The sequence below is a fragment of the Trichoderma atroviride genome, chromosome 2, assembly GCF_020647795.1.
Source record: "Trichoderma atroviride chromosome 2, complete sequence".
NCBI lineage: Eukaryota > Fungi > Ascomycota > Sordariomycetes > Hypocreales > Hypocreaceae > Trichoderma > Trichoderma atroviride.
The window spans coordinates 7,043,902-7,064,124 of NC_089401.1; the positions used below are offsets into that span (position 1 = coordinate 7,043,902).

At 46.6% G+C, this 20,223-nt stretch overlaps 8 protein-coding genes across 8 annotated transcripts; 4 read left to right on the plus strand and 4 right to left on the minus strand.

The window, feature by feature from the left end:
• Nucleotides 1-319: 319 nt before the first annotated feature.
• On the minus strand, nucleotides 320-3,695 carry TrAtP1_005216 (uncharacterized protein). The gene is made up of 5 exons (XM_066112624.1): nucleotides 3,525-3,695; nucleotides 3,190-3,447; nucleotides 3,004-3,099; nucleotides 2,410-2,936; nucleotides 320-2,323 (listed from the first exon to the last, which is right to left on the minus strand). Exons 1-5 carry the CDS (start codon nucleotides 3,583-3,585, stop codon nucleotides 1,745-1,747), a joined length of 1,521 nt encoding a protein of 506 aa, XP_065968709.1. The 5' UTR covers nucleotides 3,586-3,695; the 3' UTR covers nucleotides 320-1,744.
• TrAtP1_005215 (uncharacterized protein) lies at nucleotides 466-1,416 on the plus strand (the record flags this gene model as incomplete). Its single annotated transcript, XM_014093457.2, has 1 exon — nucleotides 466-1,416. One exon carries the CDS (start codon nucleotides 466-468, stop codon nucleotides 1,414-1,416), a length of 951 nt encoding a protein of 316 aa, XP_013948932.2.
• A 221-nt stretch (nucleotides 3,696-3,916) lies between the features above and the next one.
• On the plus strand, nucleotides 3,917-5,168 carry TrAtP1_005217 (uncharacterized protein). Its single transcript, XM_014093459.2, has 2 exons — nucleotides 3,917-4,281; nucleotides 4,352-5,168. The coding sequence occupies exons 1-2, from the start codon at nucleotides 4,240-4,242 to the stop codon at nucleotides 5,120-5,122; spliced, it is 813 nt and encodes a 270-aa protein (XP_013948934.1). The 5' UTR covers nucleotides 3,917-4,239; the 3' UTR covers nucleotides 5,123-5,168.
• A 978-nt stretch (nucleotides 5,169-6,146) lies between these two features.
• TrAtP1_005218 (uncharacterized protein) lies at nucleotides 6,147-7,175 on the minus strand (the record flags this gene model as incomplete). Its single annotated transcript, XM_014093460.2, has 4 exons — nucleotides 6,147-6,412; nucleotides 6,480-6,627; nucleotides 6,692-7,117; nucleotides 7,167-7,175. The coding sequence occupies 4 exons, from the start codon at nucleotides 7,173-7,175 to the stop codon at nucleotides 6,147-6,149; spliced, it is 849 nt and encodes a 282-aa protein (XP_013948935.2).
• Nucleotides 7,176-8,860: 1,685 nt separating this feature from the next.
• TrAtP1_005219 (uncharacterized protein) lies at nucleotides 8,861-9,252 on the minus strand (the record flags this gene model as incomplete). The annotated part of the gene is made up of 2 exons (XM_014093461.1): nucleotides 8,861-9,153; nucleotides 9,219-9,252. 2 exons carry the CDS (start codon nucleotides 9,250-9,252, stop codon nucleotides 8,861-8,863), a joined length of 327 nt encoding a protein of 108 aa, XP_013948936.1.
• A 1,475-nt stretch (nucleotides 9,253-10,727) lies between these two features.
• TrAtP1_005220 (uncharacterized protein) lies at nucleotides 10,728-11,933 on the plus strand (the record flags this gene model as incomplete). Its single annotated transcript, XM_066112625.1, has 5 exons — nucleotides 10,728-10,818; nucleotides 10,912-11,097; nucleotides 11,171-11,577; nucleotides 11,657-11,866; nucleotides 11,922-11,933. The coding sequence occupies 5 exons, from the start codon at nucleotides 10,728-10,730 to the stop codon at nucleotides 11,931-11,933; spliced, it is 906 nt and encodes a 301-aa protein (XP_065968710.1).
• A 1,375-nt stretch (nucleotides 11,934-13,308) lies between these two features.
• Nucleotides 13,309-15,112, minus strand: TrAtP1_005221 (uncharacterized protein; the record flags this gene model as incomplete). Its single annotated transcript, XM_014093463.2, has 4 exons — nucleotides 14,910-15,112; nucleotides 13,647-14,848; nucleotides 13,522-13,591; nucleotides 13,309-13,468 (listed from the first exon to the last, which is right to left on the minus strand). The coding sequence occupies exons 1-4, from the start codon at nucleotides 14,966-14,968 to the stop codon at nucleotides 13,309-13,311; spliced, it is 1,491 nt and encodes a 496-aa protein (XP_013948938.1). The 5' UTR covers nucleotides 14,969-15,112.
• A 1,021-nt stretch (nucleotides 15,113-16,133) lies between these two features.
• TrAtP1_005222 (uncharacterized protein) lies at nucleotides 16,134-18,033 on the plus strand. Its single transcript, XM_066112626.1, has 6 exons — nucleotides 16,134-16,341; nucleotides 16,398-17,075; nucleotides 17,129-17,225; nucleotides 17,275-17,531; nucleotides 17,585-17,889; nucleotides 17,945-18,033. Exons 1-6 carry the CDS (start codon nucleotides 16,220-16,222, stop codon nucleotides 17,992-17,994), a joined length of 1,509 nt encoding a protein of 502 aa, XP_065968711.1. The 5' UTR covers nucleotides 16,134-16,219; the 3' UTR covers nucleotides 17,995-18,033.
• Nucleotides 18,034-20,223: the final 2,190 nt, after the last annotated feature.

A 20,223-nucleotide genomic window follows, 5' to 3' on the forward strand; every position in this document is an offset into this window, starting at 1 on the left:
AGCGCGCGGCTTACAAGCAAAATAGTGTCAGCCAGGATAAAATTTGTCCTTGATCTTCCGATTAGCTAACAGCGCGGGCGCGCGCGCGGCTTACAAGCATAATATTTTCGGCTAGTTCGGAACTTGAATAAAGCACCCCTAATCTTGAGATTGGCTGACAGCGCGCGCGGCTTATAGGTATAATATTTTTAGCTATTGTAGAGCTTTGAATGAAGTATCCTTGATCTGTAGGTCAGCTGACCGTGTGCGTGGCTCTTAGTAATCTTATCAAGTGCCTCTACAAGGTTGCCTGCATAGCGACTGGCAACCTTTGCAGTCGGCCGGACTATTCCAACTTTCTCAGTTGTGATTTGTGTTACTGGATGTACTATATAACTCTTCTACCAACAACTTCACGGCCGGTTTCCAATAACTATGGTCAACATACATTAAGGAGACGTTGTAATTATCTGAGGCTAATTCAAGATGCAAAATCTTTCTGCTATCAGAACGGCTGTCATTCTGGCGTTTCTCAGCTGCGTGGGAGCCTTGCCGGCTCACCAGGCTCGGGATACGTCTCCTCTGTACCCCAACATTGCTGACACCAGCCACGCCTCGGCCACACTCGTCAATTTCCTCAACGGATTTTTCACTACCAAGAGCCTTCACAACATAGATGGCTGGGCGTCATACTTTGCACCCAGTGGAGATGTCTACTTCGACGCTATAATCGGCTTCGGGGTGGATAAGGCAAATATTCCATCTGCCTTTTCGCAATTTTTGAGCCAGGGCAAGCCGGACGGGAGATCTTATCCTCTTACAATCATCGGCGATATGAACAGTGCGGTAGTTTTTGGCGAAGATACGCCAGATATGTTTGGATTTGAAACTCGCACTATCGCTGCCGTGGACTTCAAAGACGGCAGAGTTGCAAGATGGGTGGATTACTGGGATGGACGCCATGACGGGCTTATTGCATTGAAAAGCCCCAGCGACGAGTTCCTCAAGACATTTGGGGAATCCAACATAACAAGGACACCGAATCCTGTGATACAGAATGTTACTTCCCAGCTTAACGACGCCCTTTCGACCGGCAACAGCTTTGCAGCCGCGTCGTTGTTTTCTTTCGATGCCGTCTTTGAAGATCGTACAACGCAGACTCGGATAGAAGGTCGGAACAGCATACAGCAATACTTTTCTCGAGCACTGGCCAGTGTACCCTACGGGAACGGTACTACCGTTAGACACGTTGTAGGCTCTTCGAGGGGTGGTGCCTACGAGTGGATCGGTTCCCTTACATCACCTACTCAGAATGGCATATCGGGATTCAAGCTGGACTCTAATGGCAGCATCACAATACTCTATACTGTGTGGGATTCCTCGCAGGTGAACAATTCAACCATGGAAATGCTCATTCAACTTGCCGTTCAACTGTAACAATTATAGATTGGAAGTTGGGTAAAACTTACTAAAATCCTATTGTTAATGTGTTTTATACTACTCTGGAAGAGAGGTTTTTAGGGTATCTTTATAGAGGCTATCTATGTATCCTTATTCTTGTTAGGTTTCGACATACTGGGGACATTGGGTATACCTTTATAACTGGAGACTATCTGAGTGCCGGTCACAGATGGCGTTTCAAAAACATTGCCCATGTTTGAGTTCTCCACACGTACTGTACTTATACTAGCCGCTACCATCTAGGTACCATCGCTGAACAGATATTAAAGACTTTCCTTTCCAGATATGGCCCTACATCCTAAGTTTATGAAAAGAATGGCAATGTACATGCAGAGCTGATGACGGTGTCTAGTCTGTGGAGGTAGCTTAGGTCGCTGTATTCATCTTCGTCAGCTTCAAGGTCTCGCTGTGACCACACCATTTCAAGGCCCGCTTTTATACGCATGAGGTTGCTATCGTTATGTTTTGCCCCTGTCTTATGGATAAGTTCAAGTAAAAGCATTCGTTCCTCATCATTGCGTGCTTCGGAACCAAGTATCAAGAGCGGGAAAGATCGCTCGCATGTGCTGAGCTTTCTGATGAGATAAAATCCGCGGTCGATCAAGCCATCGAGCTGATGATATAGAGTACAAGAACTTGCTGATCCACTAAAAAGGTAGACGAGGGTTGCAAGATGATAAAGCTCTGCCGTAATGTCTTCCTCATCTGACTCTGTTATAGTGGTCTTAGGCATAGGGTTGTTGATAAGTGTACTCTCTAGTGAGCGGAGTTTACTTTGGTACTCGGTGACCTGAGCTCGGGGATCATGGGGCTCAACGAGAATATCGCAAACGGCAGCAATAGGTTCCAAAACTGTACGAAGCGAGGTAGTGCGATTCAGTAACTATAACGGCAGAATCAGCTCAGGCCACCTTGACGCTGGCGACTGTGTATGTGATAATTGGGTCTGTCGTGCTCGGTTGTACTTACCAAGGGAGATTTCCCACGACTCAGGGCGATTTTATCTGCAGCGGAATGTGGTAATGTGGAAAGGTGGCGCCAATGCCGCATGACAAACCATGACATAATGTCCAAATAGTAAATCCAATCTAGAACAGGATTGAGCTCGGCTTGGTCTGATCGTTTGTCAAGGCCTGTGGTTTGGACGATGTGCTTGGCACCGTCAACATAAAGCACCCATTGGCCTGAAGACTCGGAGTGGTGCTGGGTCTCAAACGTGGCCAAAAGCATGCAGGTAGCAGCATGCTGTGCAGACTCCACGGCACTTGGGTGTCCAGATTTGGCCGACTCCGCCAGGGCGTTGATGGCAGCGATCTTATACCGGAGAGCCAAGTCCCGCAGACCGTCACGATGCAGTGACGACACGGCCAGCAGTGATGATTTGAGCGCGAAGGTAGGGAGTGTGCTGCTAGAAACAGTCATACGAAGCAGGAGATTTCGTAGACGACCGGGATCGACCCCCAAAACGGACAGCGTAGAGTAAGATACATTGGCAACTGCAAGAGAAGAAAGTCAGCGGCAGTGACCCGACAGCCGAGTAGATTTGGGGACCATCAAGCTTACAATAGTCCATTAGCTCTAGAGTGTTAGAATCGGGATTGCCTGGAGACCAGGGCAGAGGTGGTGGAGGGAAGACGAAGTGGACCGGTTGCCTCTCATCTGAGTGCGCGAGCCGCGAAATCGGGTCAGCTCTCAGCCCGCTTTGGGCTTCCACGAAGTTATTGACTACAAGTGTGAAAAGAGACGTACATGCTCCAGTTCGCAGCTTTCGAAGATAGTGATACATGTCGATGTCTCTGGCAGATGTGTGTACCAGCATCAAGGTGGATCGACGCTTTGCGGCTCCTTGTGCTGGGTGTGAGCGTGAGGTTGACATGCCTACCATGGCTCTTTTGGAATCACTGGTTCGTGGCCATGAGAGCCGCACGCCGTAGCCCAGACATTTTCGATTCGACCTGATGCAATTTGAACAGCTGGGGATTTGGCGGCCGCAGGCAACCCGGCGATCTGCATACCAATTCCATTAGGGTTCTCCCGTCAGTGTATCCATCTTAAAGCACCCAATGGAAGGGTTGAAGCTTTACCTTTGCAAGTCCAACATCCTCTTCTAGTCTTATTCTGCTGGTCGGCTGCATGCGACGCCATGTAGTCTGGGTGTGGCTGGGATACGTGAGTCAACTTTTCGCGAAGCTGATGTTTAAGCGGAAGAGAAAGTATGCGCAGAAGATAGCCGTAGATTGCTAGGCGAGGAACTGTCACAGGGGTGCAAAAGCTGTCTAGTGAAACTCCGACAAGTTTGTAACCCATCAGCCCAAACAGGACGGGCGTTCTGGGGCTTCCCCGGGCTTAGCATAACCCCGATGAAAGCCCCCGGTCGATCCAAGGTGGAAGACCAATCAAGGAGCTAGATCGGAACCAGCCGAATCCACCAGGGCAACTTTCCACGAGCTTAGAAATTTCACCTCGTCCTCGGCGCGGGTCGCAAGCGATGCCCGAGTTCGAGACAGCCACGCATCTGAAGCAAAGACCTTTCAATTCCGCCCCCTAGCAACTATCCGCGAGAATATTGTCCAAGTGATTGAAATTCCATGGATCCCGATGGAAGAACGTGCTAGATATTTACCACAACCTTAACAACCAGTGCCAGAGCTGTGGATCACGCGATGTCTTGGACGATGTATAAAACGCGATGCTTTCCCGTTCATATCCTATGTATACATGGCCACCACGATCAATAACACTGAATTGATCGTACTTGAAGCACCGATTTTGCACTAGCTCTCGTAAAAAGCTGTCGACATGGCCTCTTATCTTGTTACTGGCGCTTCGCGAGGCATTGGAGTACGCATCTGCTAAGCACCCACGACTATGTGAAAAAATATCAACTGACAATATCCTACTATTCTTAAAGTTTGAGTTCGTTCGGCAACTATCCGCCGATGCCAATAACATCGTTGTTGCTCTGGTCCGCGACAAAGAGGCAACAGAGAAGAAGATCGCTGCGGAGATTACTGCCTCCAACATCACTGTTGTCCAGGCTGACATAACCAACATTGAAGAGCTCCAAGCCGCCGTCGCCATCGTATCCAAAGTAACTAATGGTACACTTGACTACGTCATTGCTAACGCGGGCAAGATCTCGGACTGGTCCGGCTTGGACGATGTCCAAGATCTGGGCTTGGGGGACCCTAAGCTGCTAGAAGAAGACATGTTGGAGCTATTCCGCATAAACGTTGTTGGTAACGCGCACCTATTCAATCTTGTTGTTCCGCTTGTCAGGAAAGGCACGGCGAAAAAGGTTATTGCCATCTCGTCAGGCTTGGCTGAGTCGACTATGACTATTAGGTGGAGGCTGACTCTCGGTTACCCTTACGCGGTCAGTAAGGGAGCGCTTAACACACTCATTACAAAATTCCAAGCGCAGTATATTGATGAAGGAATCCTTTTCCTGGCTGTATGCCCCGGGACAGTTGATACTGGCCACTTGGTCAATCCAAACGAAAAGCAGCAAAACAATCTCATGGCTATGGGAGCAGCGTTTCAGAAGTATCAGCCCAACTTCACAGGGCCTGTGCAGCCGTCGGAAGCAGTCACAGACGTACTCAAGGTTGTGCATAACGCTACCATTGAGAAGGATGCCGGAGGATTTGTGTCGCATTTAGGAAACCAGCAGTGGCTGTAAAGATAACAATAGGCCTTTAGGCTAATACAACTCCAATTTCCCCACAGACCAAGAGTCCAACCCGCAAAAATTAAGTGAAGTTTTATTTAGAAGTTTGAGTATATAACTGCAATAAGCCATACTTCGTGACTTCTTGCGCATACCCTACGATGCGGTTTATGTTCATGTCAAGTTTTTATAGTAGCGCAAGGTTCTGGCACAAGCGTCGGCACGCTGTCAAACTTCCACCCTATCTTCTTCTGGAAATGCCTACGCATATCACAGCTCACTCATACGTCAACAGAGAATACTTCCGCTTTCGATTGTAAAGCGAGGACGAGCGTATTCTCAGAAGCAAGAGAAGAAGGTTTAGTATCTTTTATAAGAGGTAGATTCTGTACATCAACCGAGTTAATCGCAATTGTTAACATGATGTTACAGCAAAACCTGATAACAACCTTGAGACTTGGTATGTAGATGGCTCAGCGTGGTTAGTAAATCGTTTTGCTAAGCTGTGAACATATTAAATTTAGAGACCTCGATGAAGGTCTCGAAGTTGATAACACCAACGAGTAGTAGAATGGCCCAGAGTTAGGAGCAATTGAAAGTAAGCAGTCACGTCTCATTTGTTAAATTGAGCAAAGACACGTCTTTAGGTTCATGGCACCCCATTCATGGGACAAGTGCGTTTTCTCTTCATCTTAAACCATCTAAATATGCCACCCCTAATATTATATGTACATCGTGTGTTTATATACGGGTACCCGAAATAGGCCTTTGTTAAGCCCAAAGTGTATATACTAGAAATGAATTCCCGGCTGATCAACCTATTGCATTTAGACCCCGGTTTGCCTTTGGGGTTTCGCTGCTCATTGACCAAAGGTATTGTCGAACTAGTTAGTAACAACACCGCAGCTGCTAGGGTTGCTATCACAAGTACAGCGTGACGGCGCATTGATCCAACCAGTCAGTCGGCTATTGTAGCGTCTTTTGTTAGTAACCTGAAATATTGATTGGATCAGTGTAAGAAGTATGGAATATAGGCTTACTTTGCAATGTCAGAAGCATAGCAGTGAGTAGCAATGTTGCTCTGAAGGTTACCACTCTTAGAGATGGATCCAGAGTTGTAGATACGAGCACCGCGATAGAAATCGGAGACATCACCGTGGCCAGACTGGTTGATGCAGTTGGCCAAGCCATCGCCGGATGAGGTACCAGCGGTTCCCTCCCGGATCATCTGGTAGATGGTGGCAGACGGGCAAGGCTTCTGCACGGTGTGGTTGTCGTTGCAGCTGCCCACTCCATTGTGATCTTTGCAACGGTTAGCGCTCTGTTGCTCCAGACATTGAAACCTATCCAAGAGGTTATGATTACTCACCCTGCATCAAACCTGGGTTTCTAACACCACCGGAGGTTGTGTTGACACGGACACAACCGTGTGATTCCTGCATCAAAACGGCGAGCACAAAACGGTGATCGACTCCAGTTGCTGCCGAAGTCATTTGAATACCGTCCCAGATAGCTCCCTATTTCATTTCACACCGGGTGAGCACTTTGGTTGTGGCAAAATTGTTTGCTGGGAAAACGTACCACTTCCGGGCCATCGGTATTGGGAATACGACCATCCTGGTTACCACAGGCAGCGAACATCTGAGGCTTATAGTTGTTGAACATGTTCTCGAAAGAAACCCAACGGCTCTGGTCAGGCCAGCCGGCAGATGTGCTTCCGCTGCCAAGGTACAGCGTGTAGCTGTCAACACCATCGCCTGCACCGTCCTGGATGTTGGAGTTGTCGAATCTGGCAATGTTTCCGTTGCTAACCTTTTCGCCAGTGGCACGGGCAGCTAGCTTGACATTGGCAGCAGAGGGAACATCAGGAGTGGTGCGAGAGGGCATCCAGTTCCCTTGGGGGACAGAGAAGTCCACGGTATCAGGAACGGACTCAGTAGGTGCCTTGATGATAGAGGGAGGGAAAGCAGCAACCATGGCCGCACCGGCAAGTAGGGTTACAGAAAACTTCAATGTGTTAGCTGGCACTGGCTTTGAGATATGAGAGGACCATTACCTTCAACATGGTGATTGATATGGGTGCTATTATGAATAGAGACTAGAATTGTATTATTCAGACTGAATGGAATGCTGAAGAGTAATTTTCTGAGAATCAGAATTCCAGCTCTTTATATACATCTTCACGATATTCTAGATTCTCCAAGCCTCATAAGCATGAAATTTGTTTATTATCCCAACTGCCTCTTTAATTGCTATACCAACTGCCTATTTCATCTACAAGTTTCTAAGCCACACTACTACTAGTCTCGCCTTGGCCTGATTCTCATTTTTGCCGACTCTTTGTTGAATCTAGAATATCAGCTGTTGGTTTGAGGCTATTCTGCTTACTGCTTACAGTCTAATTGGCAGGGGAGTGCAGAGAGAGGTTATTGGCAAAGTCTAGACTTTGCAGAAACAAACCCTGCTTTTTACTAATTAAGATTTAAGATGCTTATAGGTTTCGCGCTACGGCCAATGATTGACGCCGAAGAGAAAGTTATCTCAACACCTTAATCTGTCATGCTTCTGGTAGGAAGTCTCGCGATTCTTGCGCATTGGGTCAACATGCGCGCAGGTCTGGTATAATCCAGCTAAAACTCTACAGTTACTGCAGTAAGCGTGGCGGACATATATTGAGGCGTAGCAATGGATTCATTATGGGAGTAAAAAATGCAAATGCAATGGGTACTGGCAAATGTTGGTCGGGAGTTGCCTTTCGTCCAAGTTCGGATGAATTGGCCTGCGCATCCGAACAAGTAAGCAGATTGCACCGGTCCAGGCCGAGGAGCGGCTCTATTAGTATCACCGTACAGGTTTTCCGGCATTATTACTGACTGCTTGGCACTCATGGTAATATCAGTAGTCAAAATAGCTGAATTGGCAACCTTCCTTTTCGGGTAATAGCTGATGATATTGGGAAATTCTAGCAGGGTTATCGGCCCTTTCGACTAATCTTTTCCACCAATGCCATGTAATAGATGAATAGCAGCTGCTGTTTCTATCTATAGCACGTTTAATACAATGGAAATCATAGAATTGGCAATTGGCTGTTACTTGATTAGTGAAAGCGCATGGAATCATCTAAGCTTATTAATAACTGAATATGATGTGGGCTGCGGAGTTTTAAAATCTAGAATTGCGCTAGACCTTGAACTCTTTGGAGGTTTTGGAGGGCTTTACTGCGCGAATGTCATTTCCAAGACCATCGGCAGGCTCAAGAGATCTTGATACAGATGCGGTTAAAGGAAGAGCATCAGCATTCAGTACAGCAATCTTTTTTCGCCAAACCGTTTTCACGTGGAATGCAAAGGTAGAGAAAATGTGGATCATGATGAAGAGAAGCATGTAGAAATTGTGAGAAGCTAAAGCCAAGGAATCTAGGTTGTTTGCGTAGCCGAAGTGACTTTGCTAGGAGTGAACAGCCGTCGCAAAGTTACCATGACTGACTCGGACGCCCATTGGAGTACCTGCAATGCCCTATATGAACATTATATACACAAGCGACCTTGAGATCACGGCCATCTTTGTACACGCCTGTGAGCTGCGGGAAATGTTTTGTCGCGCCGACCGTAACCGACTTCTCTGGCACGAATTAACCGAAGTGCCGATAAGCAAGGAGATGACAATAAAATCCAGCTTGCAAGTTGCCGGTGATAGAGTGTAAGCATCTCGCCCAGCGGCGATGTTTGATAGAATGCTTTTGATACCCTGTTACATTAAGTAGGGAGCCACAGCTGCGATAACCAGAACACCTGCAATACCAGCAACATTTCTGCTGCCAGCGGCGACAGGCACAACAGCGGTTGGAGTAGCAGTCCCACTGCCCGTGGGTTCGATGGCGCTAGAGCCCGCCCCAGTTTTGTTGGGAATAATAGTGAATGAAGCACCAGAGCAGGAAGGCGTAGCCACTGCAGAGCGCGTCACAATATCGTTTGTCGATGAAGGTGGTTGACAGGCACTGCAGGTAATTGTAGACTCGGTCGCTGCTTCAACGCCATAGATGGCTGTAGAAGTATATATTAGTACGGAATTCAGGCGGATCTCTCGTCTCCTAGTAATAAAGACTTACCAGACAGACCGGCCACGAGGTAGAAGAGCTTCATGATGGCAAGGAGGTGGTTAAAAGAATAACTTGACCCGTGGGCAGGGAATCACAGGATAACGAGCGAAGGATGAAGAGATATGAGACCCCAATGCACAAGAGAAGAGGGAGGCAAAGGCTACTAAAGTAATAATAAGGATGATTGATGATGGACTAGCTGGCCAGACACTTGTGTGAAGTGCCAAGGGGCCCGACCTTCTTGCCCAACCCTGCATAGCAGCCAACGCAATTAGTCAAACGGTACCATCGAGCGGCCGATGAGTCCCCATCAAGATCAATCTCATTCTCCCTAAAAGGGATAATTAAACTAAAGAATATTATCAATAGTAGCCTAGACAATATCCAAAAAGGGCTTGGTACGTGGGCACCTGGAGAGCAACAAGATTCAATTGTCAATCTATCTCTAGATCATTTAGACTCTAAACTCGTCTATATACAGCTGTCCAGCCTTACATCAATATCCCTCAAATGTTTGATGCTATCTACATGTATGGGTCGTATGTAGGCGTGCTCTTTCTTTACCACTGTAGGCTCGGCTTCTAGTAGCTCGATATCATTTGTCATGCTTCATATCCCTTCTGGTTGTAGCTTTTTATGTCGCTCCAGTGCAAATGCGGTATGGATCTGCCGCGGGGGGAAAACGCATCCCATGTATATACAACACGAAGTTCTGCCTCATGCAGGATAACTCCGGTATTGTTTGCCACGCGCGTGTGATATACGTGATGGTCATGTAAATGATGGCAATTAGACTGTAATTACTTTGTATAAGCGTCATAGACGGTACCCACGCCTGTACTTACATTGAGACTTGCAGTTAAAGTGGTCATGAATCTGGCCGTCGGGCGGCCTATCTTAGAACGGAACCGTAGCCATCCGAGACAGGTAAACAGGGCACAGATAAACCAATGCAGATCATCCCTTTTCGTCGCTGATCGCCACATGAGGATTTCCTAATTCGGCCACCTAGGCACGGTTACTAGTCTCTCGGGCCAGCGTACATCCGCTCATTAGTACAACCTGAGTCTTGAGGGGCACCTGAACTATCGCGGTCACCGCCGTCATTAGGGCGTTCACCAGTGATTCTATTGGTTCCAAGAAGCCAGATTCCGGCAACCCCAACATCCGGGCCGTGTTAGTAGTTATTTGGGGTACACTACACTTTTCTAGTTAGCAATGACTGTAGCACCAACAACGCTGTGTGTCCGTGACGGAGCTGGGAAAGGGTCGGAAGAAACAAATTGCACGATCTCCCTTGCGTTGACACGGAACAGCGCTGATGCCACCATATTTGGCAATCCTGTAAACCCAAAGCCATGTTTAGTAGACTTTATTATATCTGTTTGTTTACGTAGACCTTATATTGCTGGTTCTCAAATACCTCTGATTTTCCCACAGGCTTCTTCCTTTCCCCTCCATATCAACTCCGCGATCAATACCTGGCCCACTCGACCTAGCATCGTTCAATTTACCACCATGTTCTTCTCCCAAGCTGCCATTGCTTTCTTGGCTGTCGGCCTCGCCGCCGCGGCTCCAGTCGTTGAGAAGCGTGCTGCTATTACTGACGGTAAATAATCCTTCCATCCCCCGTTCAATATACAAGGCAATGAAAAAAGAAATCTGTGTCTTCTATGACTCTTGGCTGATAACCCTTCATTAGCTGATATACTCAACTATGCCCTGACGCTGGAACATCTCGAGGATGCCTTCTACCGCCAAGGCCTCGCCAACTTTACGGAGGCCGATTTCGCCAAAGCTGGCTACGATGCCACCTTCTATGGCAATGTTCAGAAACTTTCTACCGACGAGACGACTCACGTCTCCTTCTTGACTTCCGCTTTGAAAGGTTTGTCAGAGCTCGCCCATTGTTATGCGCAAAGAGCAGCAAATCCTGAGAACATGACTAATTTGGCTTTCAGCTGCTGGTGCTCATCCCGTCGATGCGTGCTCATACAGTTTCGGCGTGACGGACGTAGCGAGCTTCCTAGCTACGGCATCTATCCTCGAGGGCGTTGGTGTCTCCGCCTATCTTGGTGCAGCCGCCGACATCATGAGCAAGACCTATCTCACTGCGGCTGGCTCCATCTTAACTGTTGAGAGCCGTCACTCCTCCTACTTGCGCGCCAATCTAAAGGAAGCCCCATTCCCTCAGCCATTTGACGCCCCTTTGACTCTGGATGAGGTATACTCGTTGGCTTCTGGGTTCATCACCTCTTGCCCGTCGAGTAATCCGCCCCTACCTGTAAAGGCCTTCCCTAAGCTGCAGCTTGCCCCTACGACTACTAAGTCCGTAACCCCCGGTGCAACGGTTACTCTTCTCACTCCCGTAAGTCTATTAAATACACGGCTCTGGCGTCACAGCTGCCCTTCCAGACTATTCTGAAAACAAATGCTTATTTTCATAGGGTTACACTCTGAAGGCCGAAAATGACGCCCAAATTTACGCTGCCTTTATTGCCGTTACTGGCCCAACTTTCGTTCCCGCTAAACCTGTCAATGGAGGCTTCTCTGTTACCATTCCCAAAGGCTTCGCCGGCCAGACCTACGTTGTATTGACCACCTGCAAGGAGGGTGTCTCGGACAACACTACCGCTGCTGGTCCTGCTATTATCGAGGTATGCCCTATTTATAGCTAGGTGTTTGTATTGAAATCGTGCTAACAGTCACTAGATCTCGGCCTAAAACAGGAGTAATTTGGTCCTCTATTGCAAAGCCTTTTTCTTCCCTTCTTCAATTAATAAATGCTCTGCTTTACCGATTGATAGATTTTGAAAAGTTTATAGTCTGTGGCTTGGCTTAATATAGTTTTGGCATAGCTGTAATAAATGTTTTTAATACCTGGGAAAAGATTAAGTGTCTTTGCTTCTCACTAAGCAAAAATGAGAATATTATCTTATTACGAGCATGAATGAATATCGGGACTTCTTAGTACTGAAGATGTTCCAAGTCTTGAACTAACTCTGCTTGGTGGAGATATTTGGCGCAGAAATGTCAAGATACACAATAGCCATAGTCCTGCAGAGTGTATCCCTAGTGCTGCAATGAACGAAGACATGACCACATTCAAAGAGATGTTGAGTATCGGTAAGGGCCCAATACAAATGACGTGGGTTGTAGGCCCTAATAGATACGACGTTGTAGATCCTACTAATTATATAAACCAATTACTACTCGAAGGGTCATAAGTCGGCCTAGGATATTTGTACGAGCTTAGAAAGACCGCCGCAGCATTCATAGATGACCCGTTGTGGTTGATCAACGGGACTCCCGGTCACTTACGCCATCGGGAGCGACTATACAAGACAGCTGATCTGGTCCAGTACATTGACATCAGAAACTTGGCCTTCCTTAGGCGTAGTGATATGCAAGTGAATATCCAAGGCCAAAGGATTGTGTTTGGAGAGCTGGAATGCCGCATATATGGATCCACGTATGGCGTAGAGCAAGCTGTGGTTGAAATGATCATTTCATGGGGACCTACATTAGCAGTATATATTTGCCTAGACGAGAAGCATCCCGGCTATGAGAAATATCCATCAATCACCTGAATGTGCCATGCACCATCCGAAATCCAAGACCAGCTTCAAAATTTCCTTACCGGTCTATATGATACCCTTGCTGTATATTAAAGTAATAGAGATACCAATGAAACGATGAGAATAAGTTAACAGGAAAGGTCTAGCAAATTGATGCTTCTTTTACTTTTTTACTTTTCAAGAGCTAGCCAAGATCAGGACTGCTGGAAAGGCCTAAAACCGCAAATCTTAAAGGAAGAGATGGCTATATAAGAGGTTTGGAGTAATATTCAGAAAATGCTACCGATACAATAGGACTCAGCAACTTTTTTTTTGTCCTGGTGGCGATTCGATTGCGGCCAAAAGGATGGTTTCCATGGCTAGAGACGAAAGCATTGGGATAACAGCAGCGAATGTCTTATATCTTACACAACTCAAATCAAGAGGCACTTATTAAACATAAGAATTAAGGATTTATAATCTCTATCACACTAACTTTCTATCTAACAACACTCTGGAAATAATAACTAATTCGGACACGTTCAAGCAAAAGGAGCATCGACCAATGAGTACCGCACAGACTTGACCTGAGTGTAATTCTCAAGGGCGTAGGAGCCGAGCTCACGACCAATGCCTGACTCCTTGTATCCGCCAAATGGAGTCTGATAGGAAAGCATATTGTACTGATTAATCCAGACGGTACTGTGAATAGCGTTAGCTAGTTTCCATACAGCAAAGAATGTTATTAAACATACCCTGCCTGCAGAGCGTTTGAGACGCGGATAGCAGTGTTGACATTGCTAGTATGGATAGCAGCTGCAAGGCCTGTGTTTTCATGTCAGTAAATACCCCATATAAATGGTTAGTAGGGTTTACTTACCATAGTTGCTGTTGTTTCCAATCCTGATAGCCTCTTCCTCATCCTTGAACTTCTGGATGGCTGCAACAGGACCGAAAATCTCCTCCTGAGCGATCTTCATGTCCGGAGTCACGTCGGTGAAGACAGTGGGTTGAATAAAGTAGCCTTTGTCACCGTATCGTTCACCACCCAAAGCGAGAGTCGCACCGCCCTGCTTACCGGCCTCAATATAACCCATGATCCGGTCAAATTGTAGCTGTGAGACCTGGGGACCTTGGAAAGTCTGCTCGTCAAACGGGTTACCAAGTTTGTTCTTCAGCGCACGCTCCGTGAATCGCTTAACAAATTCGTCGTAGATGCCTTCCTGCACGAGGATACGAGATCCTGCACAGCAGATCTGTCCACTGGTGTAGTAGATACCGAAGTTGGCCCATTTTATAGCATTATCCAAGTCGGCATCGTTGAAGATGATGTTGGGTGATTTGCCGCCGAGTTCCAAAGTCACCTTCTTGAGGTTGCTCTTTGCTGCAGCTTGGAGGATAGTTCTTCCGACAGGGGTAGAGCCAGTGAAGGCGACTTTGTCAATGTCCATGTGGCTGGAGATGGCAGATCCGGCAACACGACCGTAGCCGGAAATGGTGTTGATTACACCAGCAGGGAAACCGGCCTCCTTTGCCAATGCGGAGGCGTAGAGACCAGAAAGAGGAGTTTGCTCAGCAGTCTTGAGAACGACAGTGTTACCAGCCGCAATAGCAGGGCCGATCTTCCAAGCCCACATAAGAAGGGGGAAGTTCCATGGGATGATCTGACCGCAGACACCAATGGGCTCATGACGAGTGTAGTTGAGAGAGTTGGGATCCGTCTCAATGGTTTGGCCGTGAATCTTGTCTGCCCAGCCACCGTAGTATCGCAAGCAACCAGCAGCGCCGGCAACATCGATCCTTGCTAGGCTCAATGCCTTGCCGTTGTCAAGAGACTCAATAGCCGCCAGCGTTTCGAAATCACGATCAAACAGATCCGCCAACTTCATGAGCAGGTGTCCGCGCTCGGACGGGGTGATTTGATGCCATGTGGTTTGGAGAGCCTTGCGTGCTGCAGCAACAGCAATATCAACATCCACTTCAGTGGCTTCGTGGACGGAGGTGATGAGTTTCTCATCCGCAGGGTTGTAAGTTTCGATTAATTCGCCTTTGGACCCCTTCACGAACTCATTGTTGATGAAACTGGCAAGAGGAGTTAGAAGAATGATCGAAGTTAGTGTAATTGTAGAGTCTTGTTACTTACAGTCCAAGTGGCTGTTCATATGTTACAGTGGGAGTCTTGACGGTTGCGAATAGTGCCATTGCGAGTGATTTTGAAGTGAAAAAAGTTTTTTTATTGTTGATTGAATATGTTTGTTGATTGAAAATGCTTGTTGGTTGAAAATGCTTGTTGATTGAAGATGCTTATTGATTGAAGATGCTTATTGATTGAAGTTGCTTGTTGATAGAGGATGCTGAAAAAAAAAACAATCTTGAAGAACAAGACAACCGGTATATATAGCAAGTTTGCTCTCCGCAGCCTTCCCTCGAAATTGTCCTTTGAGTATAGAACACGCCGGTACATGCCGTCATTTTCTTCTGGTTTATAATCTGCATCTGTTGCACATGATTGATTCCCCAGATTCCAGCGGGAGCAGCGGGAGCGGAAACAAGCGCAGTAGGAGAAACAGTCGGAGGAAAGTCCGACCAATGCCGACCGCGGGACATGAATTGCTGCAGGTACTCCAGTCCAAGCCTCCGCATTAGAATAATACCCCGGATTTTAATATACCATTGCGCACACATCATTTGCATCATAGTACAGTACAACCTTTCACTGTAGCACTAGAAGAGGAGAGGCGGGTTTCTTATCTTCTTTTCTAACCCTAATCTCTGTACCTTATTTCTTGAGGAGCTTGAAGTTTCTAGGGTTTATAGCACCTAGTCTAGGAGAGTAAACTCAGTCTATGTAGTCCAATTACCAGTTTGTTATACTACGATTATACGGAAATATAGATATTGGTAAAGATCATGCATTCGAATAGCTGCTGATGGGGTTCCGCGTAGCTACAGTACAGTAGCACGTGGGGATGTTTACAGGTGCATACGCTAAGCAAGTGATCTCATGCCCGATGCTGTTTGATGTTGTTTGATGCTGTTTGATGTCACAGGGAAGAGAGGGAGACGGGATCAACCGAACCTTCATCTTTAGCATTCCATGTCTTTCTGTTCTGCAATTGTTAGCCTACGGAAAGTACCATACCGTGCAGGACAGTAGTTTAATACTGCCCGGCGAACGCGGACTCTTGGGGTCAAGAACCTCGGCTAAGACAGGACGTAGCGATATGATTCGCCCCTGAATAATCTGGGGAAACAGCCCTGCGTCATATTTATCGGATACGCAGTGGCTGTCGGTTATTGCTCAGCTGGCCCCCGACCATTTGTCCGCTCGGCCTTAAATGTCCGCTCGCCTCAAACAATGGATGTGATGGACTTTCCACACGCGGCTCATCCATCCTTCATCTATGCATCTTGAGATTGCCCCAGACGGCAGGTCGCTCGGGTATCTTGACAATGGGGAAAATGGATAACAAACTTACACAGTCTGGCCGGCTGTCGCGCTACTCCTGCGCCACATGTCGACACCAGAAGAAGAAATGCGATAGGCGCCAACCCCAGTGTTCCCTTTGTCAGCGGTATGTGGCTCCGTCGCGCAGAGTTGCTAACATAGCACACTAATTTTGCCGGCCAGATACGATCGTGCCTGCGTGTATAAAAACACGAAGAATAGCGCGGTTCTCAGAACTTCACCCGAATCATCAAGCGGAGTTCCATCGACTACCACCAAAAGTCAACCAGACCAAAATGGGTTCCCTGCCGCATATTTCACCGACTCAGCATTATTCTGGCGATCTGTAGGCAGTTTGCCGGATGCAAATCTTCCCATCAGCCCTGACTTGCTGTCTCTCGCCGAGGATGTGCCCACTGTGAGGAAATTCACCGAGGCGTTCTTTTGTTACAATTACCCATGGGCACCGTTTATATGTAGAAGGAATTTTATGGAAAGGATTCTAAATCCTCTCGGTGGACGGCGCTGTGAAAATCTACTTCTCATAGCTGCTATTAAGCTCATCACAACAGAAGCCGATAACCATGCGAGTTCTACTACCTATTGCAGCCTCAAGAGAGCTTTTCTGGAGGTAGAGTTGAGTGGCAGCTTGACATTTAGAACGCTACAAGCACTTGTTCTCGTTGCGATATATGAACTCGGACAAGCTATTTATCCCTCGGCTTACTTAACAGTCGGTTACTGCGCCAGATATGGCATTGCACTCGGCATCGATCGAACAATTGATTCCCTCTACTCATCTAAGCTGGATGACTCGGAGGAGGAGAGGAGGACATGGTGGACTATTATTCTTTTAGATCGGTATACAAGGAAGTGGAACATTTGCAAGGAGATGCGTGCTGACTATGACGCAGATACTTGAACGTCGGTTGCCCTGAACGAGCTCTGTTGATCGAAGAGCCTAAGAATACGAGTGTACTTCCGATGGATGACAAGCTCTGGGAAATGGGGGTATGCGATCAATTTCTCGCGGCTCGCGAATTTACTAACATCAATGTAGTATCCACCTCCCAACCCTCCACTTGTCATATCCTCGCCTCCAACAGAGGCTATGGGTCGATTCTGCCTGACAGTTCAAGCAGCGTATTTGCTGGGAAAGGTACTAAGATATACTAGTCCTCAAGCAAGTGAACATCGTATCATGGAGCATGAAGCACGAATACTCGATAGTACAATTGCCGCCTTAACAAAGGTTACACTACAGGAGAGTGTGAAACGAGGTATAAAGGTTTGCTGTCCTACCACGATATGTCATAGGTATTGAACCAAAAATATCCAATTCTTCTGGTTAAACAAACTAACTTTTATAGCGCACGACTCATTCTTAACCAAGAAATGGGTTGGATTAATCGGCACGACTCCATTATAGAGACGAATATAGTACTTGAAGCTCAAATAACTACAGCGGCAGATATGCTAACCCTCTCATGTTACATTCTTCGGACCGGGCTAAGTGGAAATGATGACATATCTCCTTTTTGCCACGATGCTCTTTATCGTTCTGCTATTGTCTATTCCCAAATTGTGCAAAAGTCAGACTCGGAGGACGCCAAAAATGCAATCCACGATATCAAGCAGAGCCTGAGAGTAAATTGTCATCGCTGGAAGGCTGCAGGTAAATAGACTTTCCTGCTTCCTGTCCAATATTTTATTAACACTGCTTAATCCAGCAACATACCTCCAACTCCTTGATGCTAGGGATGTTACCGGCATATTATAACATATCTGTAGCAGGACTATAATTATTGTGTATCTTGACATTCTTGCGTCGAGCATCAGCGTCTTTGCGCTATAGTCCAAAAGTAATTTCAGTTGAACTGCTTTTTATTAGCTACTCGATACATAGAATCCAGATACATACCAGTCAGGTAGCACAAAAGTATGGAAGGTAATTGTTCAAATCAAATGTATTGCAACCTACCATTCCTGCTGTCTGTGTCCGCATAAACCTCCAACTGAAATCCTTGTTTATCTCTCGTACATCTCAATAGCTCTCGATTTACTTTATCAATTCAAACCAAACATCCGCCTGAGCTAATAGAGGCACTTAAAGACGGATGAGGCCAAAGCCATTAAAATTGCAGATGACTCGGCTCCAGCGCTGGCAATTTGTCACTGCCAGACGCAGATCTTGAATCTGCCGAGAAAGCTTCAATCGCAAACAGCCGCACCAACAAATAGCCCAATTGCCCAGAAAATTAAAAGTACCGCAACTAGGTTCCGCTGGCCCCTAGACAAGCAGGAGTATCTCAGAATCATATCTGAGATTCATGCAATGCAAAGCACATTCGAATTCTGCTTGGTCATTGGAAATTGGTTAGTGCATCATCTTCCAGACAAAATAGCTCAATGAATCTAACTGAGTTTTTTATGTACAGTAATAGTCAGCAAATGTCCAAGTCGCACGAGGAAACTATTGCTTATGCCGAATCTCAGAGCAACGTTCTTACGCAGACGGTAGCGCGCTCTGAATGCGAATACTCTCGAAAGGCTCCATGCTATTAAAAATTGTGTCTTTGTGGCTTCTCAAAAAGCTGATCGCATCCAAGTTGGGATGAAGAAGCTACAAGGAATGAAGAAACGTTTGTTTCTCCTGCAATTTGTCAGTCATTCTCTAAATGTGAATACTGTGTAGACCTTGCGGAGTATCTTTCAGATAGACCCTACGGCCAAGCCCTGGAATGGCTGTCTCCTATCTACCCTTCAGTGCGACATGAAGAAGTCAGATATGCCAGAGTATCCGGAACATGTGAGTGGGCTTGCGTTGATCCTAGCTTTCAGCAATTTGTTTAGTATCCGCTTGCCAAGGATTACTCGGGGGTGCTCTCTTGGGTGGGATACCCTGCCAGGGAAAGACGTATGCGATGTAAGCTCAAGTCACTTCAAGAAGGCTGTCATTATGGAACTCAAGCTAACAACTGCTGTAAGGTTCCGCATTGTTCATTATATTAGCGATGTTATTCCCCCAAACGAGGACTCATACGTGACGCATCTGTATTGCGATTACCAGAGAACGAAGAGCTACTCGGCAACCGCTCTTGTTGGTGCACTGGTCAGACAGCTGCTGACTCGCTTCAAAATACTTCCAGATCCGGTCGACAAGCTTATCCATCGTGCTTATGTTAAGATGTGTTGGCCTAGCGTTAGCATGGATGCGATTCGTCAGATATTAGAGATTTTGAAGCCGCAGGCGACAAGACTCTTTGTCTGTATAGACGACACTGGAGCGAATTCGAGCACAAATGCACTCTGATCAGGCGTTTAGATTGCTCGCATGAATCCATATCGTCGGACTGTTGTCATTGCCTAAGCTTCAGTACTCTTTGGCGGTTGAAACTTACTATTCCCAATTCCAAAAGAGAAAAAAAAACAATTTACCTAGTGGCAAGAGCCTTCTTGACTGTTGCCTTGGCTTGATCAGATTTGACACGTCTCGGATGAGAAACCCTTCCAGAAATGTGACGCTTGTTCACTTGACTCTGAGCATCTATTTTAATTTCCGGCCCATAGTATTTGGAAGCGCTATATCCGATATTGCAGAGGCTTGTCTAACATATCTTTCATTCAATTCACTGGAGCGTCCTGACACTATTCATGCATTGATAAGAGACTCATAGGTAAAGTCTCTTCACAGAGCAACCCCCTTGACCCTAGATCTGGAGACATCCGCCTGGCAGTACTGTATAACTATGAATGCTTAGATGAATAACAAAACGCAGCACTTTATAACTTTTCCTAGACAAGCACAGCAGCTTGTATCTTAGGAGACCCTAGCTCCGCTTGCAGCTTAATGTTTACTTATATAACAGATTGCTTATTATAGCCCTATATGCTATACCATGGTAAGCTGTATAGCAACTCAATAAAGGGTAAGACCCTGATATAACCTACCATGGGTATAGCTTAATAACTTAGCTACCCTTTGTATTTGCACTGGTTACTTGTTTAT

Excerpts from the sequence above, each read along its gene's own strand:
- TrAtP1_005216 (XM_066112624.1), bottom strand. The coding sequence starts at position 3,585 with ATGGCGTCGCATGCAGCCGACCAGCAGAATAAGACTAGAAGAGGATGT. Across the intron at positions 3,100-3,189 it reads AAAGCTGCGAACTGGAGCAT|ATGAGAGGCAACCGGTCCAC; the intron begins GTACGTCTCTTT and ends TCGCGCACTCAG. Across the intron at positions 2,324-2,409 it reads GTCGTGGGAAATCTCCCTTG|TTACTGAATCGCACTACCTC; the intron begins GTAAGTACAACC and ends CTGCCGTTATAG.
- TrAtP1_005217 (XM_014093459.2), top strand. The coding sequence starts at position 4,240 with ATGGCCTCTTATCTTGTTACTGGCGCTTCGCGAGGCATTGGA. Across the intron at positions 4,282-4,351 it reads GCGCTTCGCGAGGCATTGGA|TTTGAGTTCGTTCGGCAACT; the intron begins GTACGCATCTGC and ends CTATTCTTAAAG.
- TrAtP1_005222 (XM_066112626.1), top strand. The coding sequence starts at position 16,220 with ATGGGGAAAATGGATAACAAACTTACACAGTCTGGCCGGCTGTCGCGC. Across the intron at positions 16,342-16,397 it reads CAGTGTTCCCTTTGTCAGCG|ATACGATCGTGCCTGCGTGT; the intron begins GTATGTGGCTCC and ends TTTGCCGGCCAG. Across the intron at positions 17,226-17,274 it reads ACAAGCTCTGGGAAATGGGG|TATCCACCTCCCAACCCTCC; the intron begins GTATGCGATCAA and ends ACATCAATGTAG.